Raw genomic sequence first — 19,164 nt, forward strand, 5'->3', positions numbered from 1 at the left:
GCCAGCACCCAGAGCAATGCAACTAGATTCCGCCCCCAGCCCATCAACCATGAGCCCTCCCCAAGTCACTGCCACCAGTCCAGGACTGAACCCCTTATTCCCCAAGTACATGTGTTGTAATTTGAGGAAAATGCTGATGTCATATTAGTTTGTGCTTTGACCGTTTAGTTTTTTTTTCAACTTTTTATCAAAATCAAACAAATTAATAAAAAATAAAAAAAACTATTAATTAGTTATTGTATTATTTTTAGATTTTTTAATTAAAATTGTTAGCAAAAAGAATACTGTATTACTCTTACCCTTTCCATAATTCTAGCCCTAAGAGTAACCTTCGCGCTAAGCCTAACCCTAGTCTTAGTTAGGAATAGAAAAAGTGTGACAAAATGTAAAAGCAGCTCTCAGTATACATGATTCAATGCTCTCTTTCATTGATGATGTTCTTTCTTCTGCGTTGCTGCTGTTGCAGAGTGCAGCAAATCCAGATGAGTTTGTCATAGTTTGTTGCACTCTGCATAGGCAGCAACTGAGATAAGACTCATTTCACTACACTAAGCTTTGTCAGCTTGTTCTCTAGCTGAACAGTGAGCAGCGGATGACCTACTCATCTAGACTTCTGCGCTCTGCATAGGCAGTGCTGGGTGTACACTCACAATAGCATTACAAAAAGAAGCACTGTTCATTGTGATGGTGGGAGATTTTTTTTTTTTTTTTGCCCCTATAGACTTTTGTGGCTAGGACAACCGCCCTCTCCCCCCAACCTACTTAGTGTATCTGATTAATTTCAGTTTCTGCAGAACGGAGACCGTGATTATGATACTGACCGTGCCATTTTTATTGGGGGTTACCGCCCCTTACGGAGGCAGGATACCTGTTAGGCTGCCGTCACACTGGCAGTATTTGGTCAGTATTTTACATCAGTATTTGTAAGCCAAAACCAGGAGTGGAACAAATAGAGGAAAAGTATAACAGAAACATTTGGTTTTGGCTACAAATACTGATGTAAAATGATGACCAAATACTGATAGTGTGACGGCAGCCGTAAGCTGAACCGCGGGTGTGCTCAGGCGAGATCATATACTCCTTCCAGTGACGCCGGTGCAGCTCCTCCCAGTGCTTGCGTAACACTTATGTCATGTGAACACTGCAGCCTATCAGAGGCCACTGATGGGTTCCAGCCTACCCGCTGCTGTCAGATAGGGCTGTCAGGCTGCAGTGCTCACGTGACATAATACATAGCACCGACATTGCTGGAGCGGCGCTGGTTTTGGAGGTGTGTTTATTACTTTTTATTTTTTTATAGGTCACTTCAGCATTCAAGAAGGTGTTGCCTAGGAATAGACAACCCTTGTATATCCTTACCATGACAATCTATTCCGTAATGATTTTTACAGCATCGGGGTTTCCATGATATCGTATAACACGGTCTCCTGCACCCGTTTAACTGTCCCATAGGATACAAATTAGGAGTATATAGCGAGTAAGGCGAGTAAGGTCTTTGTCTACGTAGAGAAAGCCTGGTATATCTTAAGCAATATTCTATCTCTCCCTGAAAGAAAAAGTAAAAAAAATGTCATAATCCAATATTTGCTGAATAGGCTGGAGGACAAGGCATGATATGGTTTTATCCAATATACCAGTGCAGGAATCAAAGCGGTGACTGCTCACCTTGTGAGGTTGTGTGCTGCACAACCGTTGTGGTCCTCCTGAAGGAGAAGGTGGTCCACATTGAGAAGCGCTGAGCATAAAACCGCATTGACACCCTGACACCGCATATTGGACTTTTATTTTGGAAACGAAACCAGCAGAGCAAATCACCCACATTTTCCACTATTTTATAATCCAATATTTGTGACACTTTATACCTCCTGGTGTAACGGCTCAATACATAGATGGTGAATGAAAACTACAGTGCTACAATGATGGATGACTAGGCACGACCAGCCAGGGTTCTTCTATTGAACCTCCTGTGCAGTGGCGTAGCCCCCCGGGGGGCAGAGGGTGCGGTTGCCCCAGTCCCCATTCTCAGAGCACCTTAACTACGCACGCCGATACAGTAAAGTCCCATGGTAGAGCAGGGAGCGTGTCTCCCTGCTCTACCGCTCTCCATTCTGTAGACTGCTTTATGTCAAAGTCCCGATGCAAAGACTTCATCGCCCCGGGACCCTGATGTCCTGTGCATGCCTTGGCACTATGACAGCGTGTTGGTCCTCCCGAGCCCCACTGGAGGACTCATCAGGATCCTTGATAAGGTGAGTATATAGAGTTTTTTTATTTTAATTAAAACATGTGAGAGCATCATTAACAATGGGGGACCCTCGAACAACATGGGGGGCACATACATGATAGGGACTACTGTGGGGGCCCTTATAAAGTGTGGGAGGCATTATACAGTTTGGGGGTTAATGTGGGGCCCATTATACAGTATTGAACCATTATACAGTTTGGGGCTAATATGTGGGGCTTATACAGTGTGGGGGTAATTATGCAGGGTGGAAGCTAATACAGGGGCCATTATATAGTTTGGGGACTAATGCGGGGGGCATTAAACCGTACGGAAGCTAATGTAGGGACCATTATACAATTGGGGGGCAAATATACAGTTTGGGGGCTAAAGTGAAGGCCATTATACAGTTTAAAGGCTAATGCAGGGGTAATTATACAGTTTGGGGGCTAATGTGAAGACCATTATACAGTTTGGGGCTTACTGTGAAGGCCATTATTCAGTTTAGAGGATAATGTGGGGGCCATTATACAGTGTTGAAGCTAATGTAGGAGCTATTATACAATTTGGGGCAATTATACCGTTTGGGGGCTAATCTGAGGGCCATTATGCAGCATGGTAGGTAATACAGGGGCCATTATACAGTTTGAGGGCTAGTGAGGGGATTACGGTGGATGCTATTATACAGTGTGAAGAGGCTAAATCACAGATTGGAAAACACAAAAGTATTATATGAACAAAGATCATGGAACTGCCTATAGACAGACATTTTGTGGAGAATACCCATAGTATAAGGGTATGTTTCCACGTTCAGGATTGCATCAGGATTTGACGCAGGTAAAATCTGCACCAAATCTGCCCCTGAGGTCACTGCCAGGTCACCTGCGTTTTTTTATGCGTTTTTTAATGCAGATTTGTGTGTGTTTTTGTAAGCTCAATAAAGATATATAAAAAAAGTGGTGATGTCATTTCTTGTCCAACCTCTTCATTTACATACTCCATTGAAGAATAATGTTTACACACACGCAGACAGATGATAGATAACAGATAGATGATAGATAGATAATAGATAGATCGATTGTATCTATTTATCGTATCTATCAGATCTATAAATAATTAAAAAAACGGGAAAAAAATGGCGTGGGCTCCCGTGCAATTTTCTGCGCCAGAGGGGGAAAGCCGACGGCCGGGGGCCAATATTTGTAGCCTGGGAAGAGCTTTAATACCCATTGACCCTCTCTAGGCTATGAATATCAGCCCATAGCTGTCTGCGTAGCATTTACTGGCTATTAAATTAGGGGGACCCCCCCAAAAAAAATGACGTAGGGTCCCCCTATATTTTATAGCCAGAAAGGCTACTCAGACAGCTGCGGGCTGATATTCATAGCCTAGAGAGGGGCCATGGTTATTGGCCCCCCCGGCTACAAATACCAGCCCCCAGCCACCCCATAAATGGTGCATCTGTTAGATGCGCCAATTCCGGCACTTAGCCCCTCTCTTCCCACTCCCCTGTAGCAGTGGGATATGGGGTAATAAGGGGTTAATGTCACCTTGCTATTGTAAGGTGACATTAAGCCCGGTTAATAATGGAGAGGCGTCAAGAAGACGCCTATCCATTACTAATCCTATAGTAGTGAAATGGTTAAAAATAAAAAGACAGACAGAAAAAAGTATTTTAATATTCTTAATTTCACCATACTTACCATACTCGATCACCTGCAAAAAATTAAAAATAATAAACCAGCCGTATACTACCTTTCCGCCAAAGTCCAATTAATAACGAGTGTCCCACAACGATCTCCCATATAGAACAGTGACATCGGGTGATGTCACTGCTCTATAGGGCCTCCAGTGACACACTGACAGGAGACAATGGCTCCTACAGTGCATCACTGAAGAGGTTACCTGAGTTCAGGGTCTCACTTTATGGCAAAGCTGCGTGGAAATTTTCCCACACAGCAGTGCCACAAGTGAGAGTAGGGACTATTTCTCACAGAGGCGGAGGAATACATTGCTGAAGGGTACCTTCCTTCATTGTATTCCTGGAGAGCGGTCGCATCAGCGTTTCCTGAACTTGGAAACATACCCTAAGTAACCGGATTCAGTCACCACCTCTACTAAGATTTAGTGCACGATCTATGATTTTGTTTCTCAAGTGACTTAAGGGTATGTTTCCACGGTCAGGAACCGCTGCGTGTTTGATGCTGCGTAGAGCCGCAGCATCAAACACGCAGCGTCCAGATGTTACAGCATAGTGGAGGGGATTTCATGAAATCCCATCTCCACTATGCGGTAAAACACGCAGGAGGCAGACCCGCGTAAACGGATATGTGGCGCATCTTTTCAGAACGCAGCATGTCTGTTTATAATGCTGCGACACTCCGTCGCCGTGCCCATAGACAATCATTAGATGCGGTAAAATCGCATCTAACGATTAGTCACATGCATAGTAACTGCGTAAATGCAGCTTACTACGCATGTCTCCTAATTTTTTTTTTTTTATTCAAATAAATTTTTATTAAGAATAACAAGATAAATGACATGTTACGTTCTTATTTTCAATACAAAGCTTTTTTTCCCCCCTTCAAACATTCCCCTTCAATCCCACCACCCCCCAACCCCACCCAACAAAGCAGCTCACCTTGCTTAGCACTTCCATCATTAGACCAATATACTATCTAATCCCTCGGCCAATAATATAAGCCACATTTAACATTACCATTAATTAGGAACCTTAATTAACTCTCCCTCTATAATACCCCTATCCCATAGCAATCCACGGAGACCACATTTTATTGAACATTTCGATTTTCCCTCTTTTTTTATAAAACCCCTTTTCCAGTGTCAGGCCCTGCTTCACATACTGGAGGAACTCTCCTCTTGACGGCGGTTCTTCCCTAATCCAATTTCGAGCGATTACCTTCCTAGCCATGTATAATGTCTCCTAATTTACATGCGGGCTCACCTATCCCGCAGCCGGAAGTCCCTCGTCCACTGCAGTTCTCGCGATAACTTATCTTATCGCGAGAGCTGCTGTGCACGTGACCGGGGGTTATCTCAGGTCACTAGTCTGGTTCTCACAAACAGCTGTTTGTGAGAGCGCTGTAGTGTAGGTGATCGCTGGAGAGTTATCTCGGGCGATCATCTACAGGCTTTGCTACATCTGGATGTCAGGCATCCAGATAATAATAATAATAATCTTTATTTTTATATAGCGCTAACATATTCCGCAGCGCTTTACAGTTTGCACACATTATCATCACTGTCCCCGATTGGGCTCACAATCTAGAATTCCTATCAGTATGTCTTTGGAATGTGGGAGGAAACCGGAGTGCCCGGAGGAAACCCACGCAAACACGGAGAGAACATACAAACTCTTTGCAGATGTTGTCCTGGGTGGGATTAGAACCCAGGACCCCAGCGCTGCAAGGCTGTAGTGCTAACCACTGCGCCACCGTGCTGCCAGATGTAGCAGAGCTGGACTCATCTAGACTGTGTGCACATACAACACACAACATACACCATGCGACATACAACATGCACTATGCGACCGACATACAACATGCACCATGCGACATACCTCATGCACCATGCGACATACAACATGCACCATGCGACATACAACATGCACCATGCGACATGCACCATGCAACATACAACATGCACCATGCGACATTCAACATGACCATGCGACATTCAACATACACCATGCGACATGCACCATACATGCATCATGCGACATGCAGCATACAGTACATACAACATACACCATACAACACACATACACTACATACAACATACATATAGACATACAGTACATATAACAGAGTACATACTCACCATCACCTTTTCACCTTGATCCCCGAAGCCAGTGTCACCTGTAAAAACTATTAAAATAATAAACAATATACTCCCTGATCCGCAGAAATCCAATTAAAACGAGTGTCCCACGACGATCTCCCGTGGAGAGCAGCCACATCATCTGATGCGACCGCTCTCCAGGGGCTCCAGGAATACAATGAAGGAAGGTATCCTTCAGCAATGTATTTCTCTGCCTCTGTGAGAAATAGTCCCTACTCTCACTTGTGGCACTGCTGTGTGGGAAAATTCCCATGCAGCTTTGCCATAAAGTGAGACCCTGAACTCAGGTAACCTCTTCAGTGATGCACTGCAGGAGCCATTGTCTCCTGTCAGTGTGTCACTGGAGGCCCTATAGAGCAGTGACATCACCCAATGTCACTGTTCTATAGGGGAGATCGTCGTGGGACACTCGTTATTAATTGGACTACGGCGGAAAGGTAGTATACGGCTGGTTTATTATTTTTAATTTTTTTGCAGGTGATCGCGTATGGTAAGTATGGTTAAATTAAGAATATTAAAATACTTTTTTTCTGGCTGTGTCTTTATTTTTAACCCTTTCTCTACTATAGGATTAGTAATGGATAGGCGTCTTATTGACGCCTCTCCATTATTAACAAGGCTTAATGTCACCTTACAATAGCAAGGTGACTAACCTCTTATTACCCCATATCCCACTGCTACAGGGGAGTGGGAAGAGAGGGGCTAAGTGCCGGAATTGGCGCATCTAACAGATACGCCATTTATGGGGCGGCTGGGGGCTGGTATTTGTAGCTGGGGGGGCCAGTAACCATGACCCCTCTCTAGGCTATGAATATCAGCCCGCAGCTGTCTATGTAGCCTTTCTGGCTATAAAATATAGGGGGACCACACGTCTTTTTTGGGCGGGTCCCCCTAATTTAATAGTCAGTAAAGGCTACGCAGACAGCTGCGGGCTGATATTCATAGCCTAGAGAGGGGCCATGGGTATTAACCCCTTCCCAGGCTACAAATATTGGTACCCGGCCATCGGCTTTTCCCCTCTGGTGCAGAAAATTGCGCGGGAGCCCACGCCATTATTTTCCCCGTTTTTTTTTTTTTTTATTATTATTATTATTATTTATAGATGGATAACAGATGCAATAGACAGATACAATAGATATGATAGATCTATCTGTTATCTATCATCTGTCTGTGTGTGTAAACATTATTCTTCAATGGAGTATGTAAATGAAGAGGTTGAACAAAAAATGACCACCATTTTTTTGCATATCTTTATTGAGCTTACAAAAACACACACAAATCCGTATAATAATAATAATCTTTATTTTTATATAGCGCTAACATATTCTGCAGCGCTTTACAGTTACCATATTGGCACATGAGCTTGTGGATGGCACAAGTGAACGCCACTGTCAGTTCAGCTCTGTGTTAACATATCTGTGCCATGTTCAATCCTGAGCAGTTTCTTTTGTAATTTACATTTTTTATTTATTGTTTTCTCCCTTTTACTGTGGCAAAGCTTTTTGTTCGGATTGATTAGTTTTAATTTTATTTTTATTATTTTTGCTATGTTGGAGCCCTCAGTGGGACCTGTAATACTACAATACACAGAAGTGTAATAAACCTTGTTGATTAATGGAGTTCCCGCCTTCTAGGAGCCATCTGTTTACCTACTATTTGTATTGCTTTGTAGTCTTGCTCGTTTAGTTGTACACTACACAGGTTTTGGTCTTCATATAATGTTATTTTTTTCAATGTCACCTTTTTGTCCATTTGAATTCATGGTTAGGTTGTGCTGGCAGTATATCATGATACAATATTCTTTGGTGTCACTAACATTTGCTTGTCTTTATTTCTGTTTGCACACTTTACACACTTTATTTTTTATATTAATGCTAGATTATCCTTTCTAACCATCGCTTCATGCTGATACATTACGTTTATTATATATTCCATCTTGTACTCTATTATTGTATAGGGAGATGAGGATAGACATTATGTCACAGGGTTACCGCAACGGAGCGGAGCTAGAAGACCATGGCGTCTGGTTGCTCCTACTATGCTGAGAAGCTCTTCTCCATTGTATTAAACATGTTTATTTCTTCCAGCAGTACATGGATTAATGGGCCATATTGGAAAATTCCTACATTCAGCTGTGCTCGGTTAGCCACTCCATTCCCCTATAAAATCTGGGCTCAATTACCAAGTTATCGTCAGTGTTAGCAATTGCTACATGATCTTGGAGTGGGAGAAGTTGGTTTTGAGAAGGAGACCTGGAGGAGTTTATTAGTGACTGTTGTCTGGTTTGTATGCTTATAAATTGCTTATACTTCCCTGTCATACTTTCTTCCCCCTCCCTACACACCCTGGTGTATACCTCTGTTATATGTGAGTGTATATTTTGTGTGCGCGCAGTTTTCAGTTTACCCCTGTCTTTGTCACCCTGTCTGTCGAGTTGGTGTACTGTGGTGCACAGTAGCCCCTCTCTTCCCCGGGTGGGGGAGGAGAACAGAGTGCTGTTCTAGGAGATAAGGCAAGGGTGGAGGCCCAGGCGTCTTCGCCATCTGAAGTATCATGGGGAGCTAGGGTGCCCCCTAGTGTTAGGGCCAGGAAAGATGCCCTTGGTCCCAGGTCACTCGTCAGTTGAATCGTGACACATTAGCTGTATTGTCTGGTTTCGTACATACAGCGTATTGACTATTTTAATTGTTTTTATATTTTTGTGGTCTCTTTTTGTCTCCATTAATAAATACTTACCACTTACTGGTGTTTCCTTGTACTGGCATACTTTTTCCTGTAGGTTTTGGAATTTTCAACATTACACTTTCAGCTGATCGGGGTTTATGCATTAAAAAACATACAAAAAAGGCTGCAAATACGCGACGTGAAAAAAGCCTGTTTTGCGGTCTGCGACTCCACCAAGAAAAATAAGGCAGGCTGTTAGGAGATGTAAAATTATATGCCTCCTGGTCCTACTTTTATAGGATTTATTGGCAAGTCATCTATTAAATCAAGCCAGGCATGGATTGGCTCATATCCAATGAACAGAAGTGGGGATATTAAGTAAATTAAAACTTTTTAGAATACCTTTCACCATAATACTGTGTAACTTCATACTCACCCTGTCACTTGTTCCATATGGGCAGGGAGGCTCAAAGCCACAAATGGAGCACGAACGCCACGAAAACTATTGTCAGCAGAGAAAAAATCACAACAAATTACATCTCAATCATTAGTCAAAATCTCCCATCATACAGTTAAAAAATATTCTCTGTAATATCTCATTTGCCATCATACCAGTGACTTTATAAAAAATTTTTTTTTTTTAGTTTTTCAAATATTTCACACCTTTAGCAAATGGGGGGTGGGGGCGAACATTATATGCATTAATACCTTCAGGATAAACATATCCAAACTAAAACATATTCATGGGGAGCCATCAAACTTATTATTATTATAATAGAGACAAGCTTGTAGATCTTCCAACCTTCCATCTCAATTGTACCAGAGTTCAGTGTATTGATTCTCATTAAAGGGGCTGTCCACAAAGTTTATATAACAATGAACTGGGTAGATTGTGAAATGAATGTGTCTGTACATAGTGATTCAAGTATATAACACCAAGTACTGCTCATATAAGACGATGGTGGCTCATTCTTCCACAGAGGCCCACCGGAGGATTTTCCTGTTCTCCTGTGGGCCAGTCCAAGCCTGCTTAAATCCTCTACCTAGCAAGTGTGAAGTAGATGTTTCTTGGTGCAAGCGTTATTTAGCTCCTGTTGCACTTGCACCGATCTCGTTCCCATCACATGCGCAGTAGATGTGTCCTGGTGGCTTGTATTACACACGCACCAATTTTCTTCCCAGCACACGTGCCATAGACGCAACACATTTATAGTTTTAAAAAACGCATGCAACCAGGATTCAAGACGTCTGCTCTTAAAATCTCTGTATCGAGACGGAAGTTAGATTTCCAGATTCATTGACTTTGTTACTTACCGGAGACTTAAATTCTGTGAATTCATCACAGCGAGCACCAAGATTGGGCGGCTCCAACAACTGATCAATGCCATGTGCAATTCCACCAGCAAACTCCATGTCTCTTTGAATGATTTTAGCATTATTATCATTCACCAGAATTTCCCCCTGCAACATAAAAAGAAATAGTCATGATGGATGCAACCTACATACGGATTTGTTCAAATACTGTTTTTTTACAGTCATAAAATAATATATGTTTGTGGGCGCACACAGTGGGTCTAAAGTCTACACGCCTTTGTTAAAATGTCAGTTTTATTTTTCCATGTCCAGTAAATAAATCATACTAAGAAGAATTTCAGAACTGTGTAATATCTCCCACAATCTGAATATCATCCGGTGGCCTGGGCTCGGGCAAAAAAAGTCTCTGTGGGCCCCGTTAGCACATACCACAATGAATGATGCACAGATACGGCAGAGAGATATAGATATAAATGCCAAAGATTTCATTTACTTCTTACAATACATAAGTGATACCTATTGTAAATTCTACAATAGGTCAGAAACCGGACAGTATAGCGCTCCATACAGTATTATGGGCACCACATAGCGCTCCATACAGAATAATGGGCCCCATATATTGCTCCATACAGAATAATGGGCCCCATATATTGCTCCATACAGTATAATGAGCCCCATATTTTGCTCCATACAGAGTAATGGGCCCCATATTTTGCTTCATACTGTGGGGCCCCGGTGCTAGTGCCACCTGATCAGGGCCTTGGCACTTAGCTAGGTGTGCCGGGGGCAGATGTCGGCCCTGAACGTTTCAACTGTTAAAATAAACTGAAATCTTCACATCCTTAGGGCTCACTCCCACCAGCGTATAACACGGCTGAGTGCTATGCGATAAAGCATTGCATAGCACTCGGACCAGTGTTACACTATGGGACAGCTCAGATCTGTGATTATTTTCTCATGCCGATTCAGTATGAGAAAACAATCATAGCGTGTCAAAGGGTTCGCGGTAAACATCGTACTGCACTCGGATGTTTGTGCCGAGTGTCATTAACATATCGCATCAGATGCTATACACTAATGTGACTCTGGACTTGAACAAATATTTTGTGGAAGTACCATTTGAATTAATTGCAGCAGTGTCTTTTTTTTGTAGGGGTCTACCTGCATGGAACATCTAGAATTGGCAGTCTTTGCCCACTTTTCCTTGCAGTAGCGCTACAAATCTGTCAGATTGTGGGGACACCTTTTGTGTACAGTGCCCTCTTCAGGTATCCCATAGATATTCAATTGGATTCAGGTCTGGGTTCTGGCTGGGCAATTCTAAACTCTAAACCTCTTCTGGTGAAGCCATTCTTTTGCTGAATCTACAGGATTTGGAGGATTGCGTAGTTTGTTGTGCTGAAAGGTGAAATTCCTCTTCAGTTTTTTAGCAGCGGCCTTAAGATTTTGTTGTAAAATTGACTGAAATTTGGAACAATTCATAATTCCGTCCACCTTGACTACAGTCATAGCTCCAGCTGCCAAAAAACTTAGCCAAAGCATGATATTGCCTCCACCATGCTTCACTGTGGGAATGTTATTTTTTTTGTAATGCAATGTTGTTTTTTCCCCCTTTTGGAATTATGGCCAAACAGTACAACCTTGGTCTCATCAGACAATAGCACATACTTTTGACAGACTTGATCTAGGTTTTGACAAAACATAGTGGGGCTTGGATGTTTTTATTTGTAAGAAAATATAATGAGAAGAAAAATGATGCAGCACTCACCCTTGCGCTTCTTCCAAGTGTGCTCTTTATTCAGCAAAACATACTATACATAGTATGAACCGGCATACGCAGTGATCTGTGAGGGAGCGGGAGTGAGGAGAGACCGGACGACAGCTGTTTCGCGCTACGGCGCTTCTACAGGTCCATGCTCCTGTAGAAGCATGGACCTGTAGAAGCGCCGTAGCGCGAAACAGCTGTCGTCCGGTCTCTCCTCACTCCCGCTCCCTCACAGATGACTGCGTATGCCGGTTCATACTATGTATAGTATGTTTTGCTGAATAAAGAGCACACTTGGAAGAAGCGCAAGGGTGAGTGCTGCATCATTTTTCTTCTCATTATATGGTCTTGTACAAAACTCTGACGATTGCATAGCACCACCCGCAGCTCAAAGCAAGGGAGACCTCATCTGTCCTTCTGAAACAGATCGTTTAAGCGAATCTCCAATTGCGCTATAGTGAAGCTCTGTGCCGATCATCTTTCTGTTTCTTGGTATAACGAATTTGTAAGAAAAGACTTCCATTTTTCCACCCTACCCCACTGAAACATTGTCACATGCAGTACACAATCAGTACTTGCCATAAATTCCTGCAGCTCCTTTAATGTTGCCGTAGGCCTCGTGGCAGCCTCCGGGACCAATTTTCTGCTTGTCTGTTCATACATTTTTGAGGGATGTCCAAGACGCCCTCCCTTCTTTTGTTTCACTCTTCCCATTTGACCAAGGCATTTTTAACTAGTAGGAGACTGCAAGATGGGCTCCACCTATTTTTGCTCTCAATTCACAATTTAAGAACATTTGGAAGGTGAAGTTTTTTCTTTCTTAGCTCCTTTCACTATGCGTTGACCATTGTTGCTGTGATGATGTGCCTGTGGGATGGTGTGGCCTGGAATCATGGGGGGTTCTGTTTTGCTGCACAGGTTCTGCAGGGTACCAGTTCGCTAGCCCTGATGGTACCATACTCCATGGTGGGTTGGAGTATGGTACCACGACTTTAAGGTCAGGGACCCACCGAGAGCTGTGTACTGACTATTTAACATGAACCTAAGGCCACTTGTTTCTATTATACTTCTCTTCTGATTGTTCTGCTCCTGGTTTTGGCTTACAAATACGGTACTTAATTCTGAACACAACCATATCCCCAATTGTAAGAGGGCGTTCACATATATGCAACCACATTTTTTTTTAAATTTATTTTGCCCTCAAAATGATTTCAGTTTATTCCTCAACGGATTTATACAAATTTTGATGGACATCAAAAGGTGGAAAAAGTTCTGAAATTATCCTTCTGGTATGATTTTTTTTTATGTGACAAAAACCTGACATTTTCACAGGAGCATGTAGACATTTTAAATCCACTGTATATAATATTATACATATAAATATATATACACACACACACGTATATATACACATATCTTTTGTTTTATATAATAGATTATTAGAAACTAGATGGTGGCCTGATTCTAACGCATCGGGTATTCTAGAATATGTATGTAGTTTATTTATGAAGGTTTCAGAATAATGCAATGAATACACAGGATTCGGCCGGATCCCACGCCAATTTGCGGGCGGACTGCGTCTGTCGCTGATTGTTCGCGGCCGGCCGCAACCAATCAGTGAAGCCAGGGCCAACTCCAGGTTTTTGAGGGCCCCGGGCGAAAGAGTCTCACAGGCCACGTAGCATATAACACAGCCCACGTAGTATATAGCACAGCCACGTAGTATATAGCAGTCACGTAGTATATAGCACCGCCACGTACTATATCGCACAGGCACGTAGTATATAGCACAGCCACGTAGTATATAGCACAGTGACGTAGTATATTGCACAGCCACATAGTATATAGCACAGCTATGTAGTATATAACACAGCCACGTAGTATATAGCTAAGTCATCACGGGTCATTGCCGCAATGCATTCTTGGGGCCGGAGCATCGCGAGAAGTGGGAAAGGCTGCCACGGACACCGGAAGGTGAGAATATAATGTTTTGTTTTTTTAATTATTAGGCAGCATCAATAGTAAAAAGTTGGTCAAACAGGGTTAATGGCAGCGTTAACGGACTGCGTTACACCGCGGTGTACTGCAGTCCATTTAGCAGACTGCTAAAATGCTATGTGGGCGCTGACTGGAGTGGAGTAAGGAGGGGGCACTGACTGGAGAGGAGTAGGGAGGGGCCAATTCGCGGCCGGACTGTGCCTGTCGCTGATTGGTCGCGCCCAGCCGGCTGCGACCAATCAGCACATGGGATTTCTGTGACAGACAAACAGACGGAAGTGGACCTTAGATGATTATATGGATAGATTACGACATTAGTCTAATGTGCATGTAGGGCTTTACTGAGTGGCTTGGTCTTATAAAGAGCAAATGCCTGCTGTTAATTTTATGACTGCTAATGGTCCTATCCTTTGGCCTTGAGAGATGTATATATTTACCCCATTGCGGTTCTACCCATGGACTCCCAGAAGCAAAGATTTCAGGTAAATAAATTTGCATTATTTTACATTTGTATTCTGTTGAAATTCCCTGTGAATGGATACTCACAATGTTGGTTGAGCTGCACTCAAAGGAAACCATTGAACCATGAAGTGTCCTACGAGATCCACTGCCAGGTAGATTTGCTGCCAAAATCTAGGGCAATGCAGATAAAGAAGGCAAAATAAAATTGTTGCAAATTCCAAAAATAGCTTAATGCAAAATGGCAAACACACAACAATTGAAAAATATAAAGAAATCTCCGTAATGCCAAGGGAATCAGCCGATCCTCCTCCTCCTCCTCGTCAGTAGGCTATAAGACAACTGACTGCTGCAGAAACCTCCAAAAATTAGCTAAGCCCTAACTTTAGCTTGTTTATTTTTGTACACCAGATGAAGATGGAACTGACCAGCAGAGGGTAAACCAGTCATACTCCTGCTGAATTTCTACACAACTGACTGCTTCAGAATCATGCAGAAAGTGCTTCAGATGAACAGTGATGATGACCATATTTATTTTTTAATTTACACATTCATTTTTCAGAACAACTCGTATGTTCCTTTTTTTTTTTTTTTTTTAAATAGATTTTTATTGAAAGCGAATATGAACAATACAATTTATGCATTTTCCAGTATATTACAAAATTTTTACATTTTCCAAACCCCCAACAATCCCAACAAAACCCAAACCTCCCCCTCCCCTGACAGCTCATACCCAGTTATACTTTGTTACCAGTATTGATGGCTCTTTGAGCCATTTGAATCACTTATGTCCGCTTGTTCTTTAGCACTCTCTTCCTTTCAGAGGCCCTCATCCTCCCATTTCCCATACCTACTATCCCAGCTCGAGCCACGGAGACCACATTTTATCAAACGTTTCTATTTTCCCACGTCTTTTGTATACCCCCTTTTCCAAATTGAGACCATGTTTAACATATTTCAGGAATTCACCCCTTGTAGGCGGCTCATCCTTGATCCAGTTCCTTGCTATTACCTTCCTTGCCATATATAATAGCCTAGCTATTGCTATCTTCCAGGTGTTATCCACTCTAATTTCCTCTACATGTCCCAGTATACACACTATCGGATCTCTCGGCACTCTGCATTTATACGCCCCTTCCACACGGCTCATTACCACCAACCAGAAAGCAACCAGTCTTGGACATGTCCACATCATGTGGTATATTCCTGCATTCTCAGTCTTACATCTCGGGCATTCAGAGTCAGCACGCAACCCCGCTCTGTGCAACACTTCCGGTGATTTATAGACTCTGTGCAAGATGTACAGCTGCGATAGTCTATACGGCTCGCTCAGTGACACTCGTGGAACCCACTCCAACACCGACTCCCAGGTTTCATCCTCCATTGGGCCTAAATCTCTTTCCCATTTCGCTCTCGCTTTTAGAGGGAAGTCTAGTAAATATGCATGTAGAAGATCCTTATAAAGGGTGGTAATGACTCCCCTTGTGGACCCTTCCCCACATACGTATTCCAGAACTATGTCCTCCTGGATCTCAATACCACCGCCCTTGTTTTGCGCTTTAAAGGCATGTTTCATCTGAGCATATTGATACTCCCCAGTCGGTCTCAATCCAAACTTCCCCTGCAGCTGCGAAAAGGACTTTAATCCTTGTTGTTGAATTATCTGAGCCACCAAGTGGATTCCTTTGGCCTGCCACTCCGCCAGCACTCCAAGAGCCGCAAACTCAACCAAATTATTATTAAGCCATATCGGTGTAAATTTAGTCAGCCCCGTAACCCCCCGAATATGTCGCAGTCTGGTCCATAATTTATGTATCAAAAACATAGTTGGGTATAATTTCCCCAATACTCCCAAGGAGCCATCCTCCAGACACTGCGCCACCGGTCTTCGGTTTGTCACCCTCTCCATCAAGTGTTGTACCGCACTGGTAGACGCTCCCCGCGCCCAGCCCTTCAAATGCTGGCTCTGGGCTGCAAGAAAATATAACTCAGGATTGGGTAAAGCCAATCCTCCATCTTCCTTGGGTCGCTGAAGCGTCTCCAGGCGAATACGTGGGTACCGCCTCCCCCATATCAGGCTTCTAAAAAGAGCATTAATCTGCCGGAATTTCCCACGTGGAATCCAAACTGGCGCATTATGTAGGACGTAAAGTAATTTGGGCATCAGAACCATTTTAATGAGATTAACCCTACCCACCACCGATAGGTGTAATTTATTCCACGCATCCACTTTTGCTTTAAGGGCGCCCATGAGAGGAGTCAAATTCCTATACAAAAACTCTGTAACTGGCATCGAGATCCATATTCCCAGGTATTTGAAAAGGGATGCCACCTTAAGCCGCCCCTCTCCCAATGGCTCACTTCTGCTCTCCTCCACCCCATCCACCTCGAAGAGGACCGATTTATCCCAATTTATCCTCAATCCCGACAAGGCTCCAAATTTCCCAATGATCTCGATAGCCCCATTCAAGGCTTCATCCGGGTCCGCCAGGAACAGTAAGATGTCATCTGCATATAACGCGATCTTCTCCTCAACACTCCCATATCTGAACCCAGGAACCTCATCCGATTGTCGGATCTTAGCGGCCAGTGGCTCCACAGCTAAGGCAAACAGAAGGGGCGACAGTGGGCAACCCTGCCTCGTACCTCTGGCCAACTTTATAGGCTGAGAAAGTTCCCCATTCACTCTAATTCTAGCTGTTGGTAGTGAATATAACAGTTGAGTCCATGCCACAAATTGCGGACCAATACCCATACACTTCAACACCCGCCAGAGATATCCCCACTCCACACTGTCAAACGCCTTATGGGCATCCAAGGATGCAATAACCCTTCGGCCACAGTTGTCAGACTTCAGCTGTAGGTTCATATGCAGCCTCCGCAGATTAACCGCTGTAGACCTGTCAGGCATAAAACCAGACTGATCCGGATGTACAAGGCTAGCAATGACGCTGGACAAACGGGTAGCTAACACCTTGGCCAAGAGTTTGACATCGATGGTTAACAGAGAGATTGGTCGATATGACTCAGGCTTCCCCAGATCCTTATCCTCCTTCGGAATAACCACTATAATAGCCTCCCTCATAGATGCTGGGAGATACCCTTGGCGTCCAGCCTCCTCCAGTACTAACTTTAATCTGGGAATCAGCACTTCCTCCAAACTTTTATAGATTTCAGCTGGTAACCCATCAACCCCAGGTGCCTTCCCATTAGCCATAAACTTCAGCGCCCGACTCAGTTCCTCCTCGGTGATAGGGGCATCGAGGCTCACCCCATCCTCCTCACTCAATTTCGGAAGACCCAGACTCTCAAGGAAAGTCTCCGTATCTCCGGCTGACTCATTGACCCTGGAGGAATATAAGTCCGCGTAAAAGTCCGCAAAGACCTTTATAATTTCAGGTGTTTCAGATACCCTGCTCCCCCCATCTGAAACCAACGAATGTACATACGAGGTACCACGCTGAGCCGCGGCTACCACCGATAGCATGTGTCCCACTGTTTCTCCCTCCTGAAAATAAGCCACCCTCTGAAACTCCCGCTTCCTTTCAGCTTTTCCCAGCAGAATCTTTTCCATACAATTTTGCGCTGTTCTCAACCTTTTCTCTGCCTCAGAAGTCCCCAGCACTACCATCTCGTCCTCTGCGGCTTTCAGCTCCTCCATCGCCACTCTCTCCGCCTCCCTTGTCCTCCTCTTACACCTACTAATGTCTCTAAATAGTAACCCTCTCAGGTACGCTTTCATTGCATCCCAAACAGTTAGAGCATCTGTACTCCCATCATTTAAAGCAAAGAATTCCGTCACCTCCTTCCCTATACCGTCCAAATCAATACTCTGTAACCAGTTAGGATGGATCTTCCATTCTCTCCCACTTGCGGTCCGTGTCCCCAACAACCTAACCTCCACCTCAATTGGACTGTGATCCGAAAGGGCCCTCGGCAGATAACGCACCTCTCCCACCATTGTGTCCAACAGGCGGTTACCCAGCGCCATATCAATTCTGGATAGCGTAGCATGAGCCGGCGAGTAGCACGAGTATCCTCTCTCCCCAACATGTCTAACTCTCCATAGATCAATCATGCCTATTTCACGCACATAGGTACCAAATGTTGTAGTGTGCCCCTCCGACCTGTTCTGGGTGTTCTTATTTTTATCCCAAAAGTCATCACAGATATTGTTCAAATCCCCAATAATTAAGAGTGGTAGTGGTTCCCATCGTTCCACCCTCTCCAACACCTCCCTGATCTTCTTACTTGAATATGGAGGTGGAATATACATTGCCGCCACACACAATCTCACTCCATACAATATACATTGTATCACCACATACTGACCCTCAGCATCCACGCATACTTTCACCTCTTCATACTGCACTCCCACCGGCACCAACACTGACACACCTCTTGAGTACGTCGAAAAGGTAGAATGATACCCTTTCTGTATCCAACGTCTATTCAGTACGTCCACTTTCTCCTGTATCAAGTGCGTCTCTAGCAAGCATATCATAGAAGCCCGCTGATCCTTCGCATACTGCAAGCTCGCAGCTCTCCTAGATTTATCCGCCAGACCTCTCACATTCCAACTCAAAATCTTAAAGCGGTCCCCTATTATGTGACTCATCATCTTTAGTTATGTCTTTACTCCCCGTTCTGAGCTGTCTAACTTCCCTCCCCACCCTTACCCCTACCCCCCCTCCCCCACACCCCCCAATACTATACATTCTGCCTCTTATCAAGAGTGGGGCACCATCACCCATTGCGAACACTCTTGTTAACGTAACCTTCTCCTTCCGCCTCCCGCTACCGTTTATAACAGAATTCGGCGCAATTCTTAGAAGAACAATATAATTCAACCTGTATTAAATTACAACTGCAAGAAACTAAA

General features: G+C 43.8%; 1 protein-coding gene across 1 annotated transcript in view; it reads right to left on the bottom strand.

The window, feature by feature from the left end:
• Nucleotides 1-19,164, bottom strand: part of STAB1 (stabilin 1) — a 194,501-nt gene that overhangs the window by 24,992 nt on the left and 150,345 nt on the right. The window contains exons 51-54 of the mRNA XM_069736838.1: nt 14,370-14,456; nt 10,061-10,207; nt 9,183-9,248; nt 1,360-1,546 (exon numbers count right to left, since the gene is read on the bottom strand). Of these exons, the coding sequence (XP_069592939.1) occupies nt 1,360-1,546; nt 9,183-9,248; nt 10,061-10,207; nt 14,370-14,456 (487 nt within the window). The remainder of the gene's footprint in view (nt 1-1,359; nt 1,547-9,182; nt 9,249-10,060; nt 10,208-14,369; nt 14,457-19,164) is intronic.

Source organism: Ranitomeya imitator, chromosome 8 (assembly GCF_032444005.1).
Source record: "Ranitomeya imitator isolate aRanImi1 chromosome 8, aRanImi1.pri, whole genome shotgun sequence".
NCBI lineage: Eukaryota > Metazoa > Chordata > Amphibia > Anura > Dendrobatidae > Ranitomeya > Ranitomeya imitator.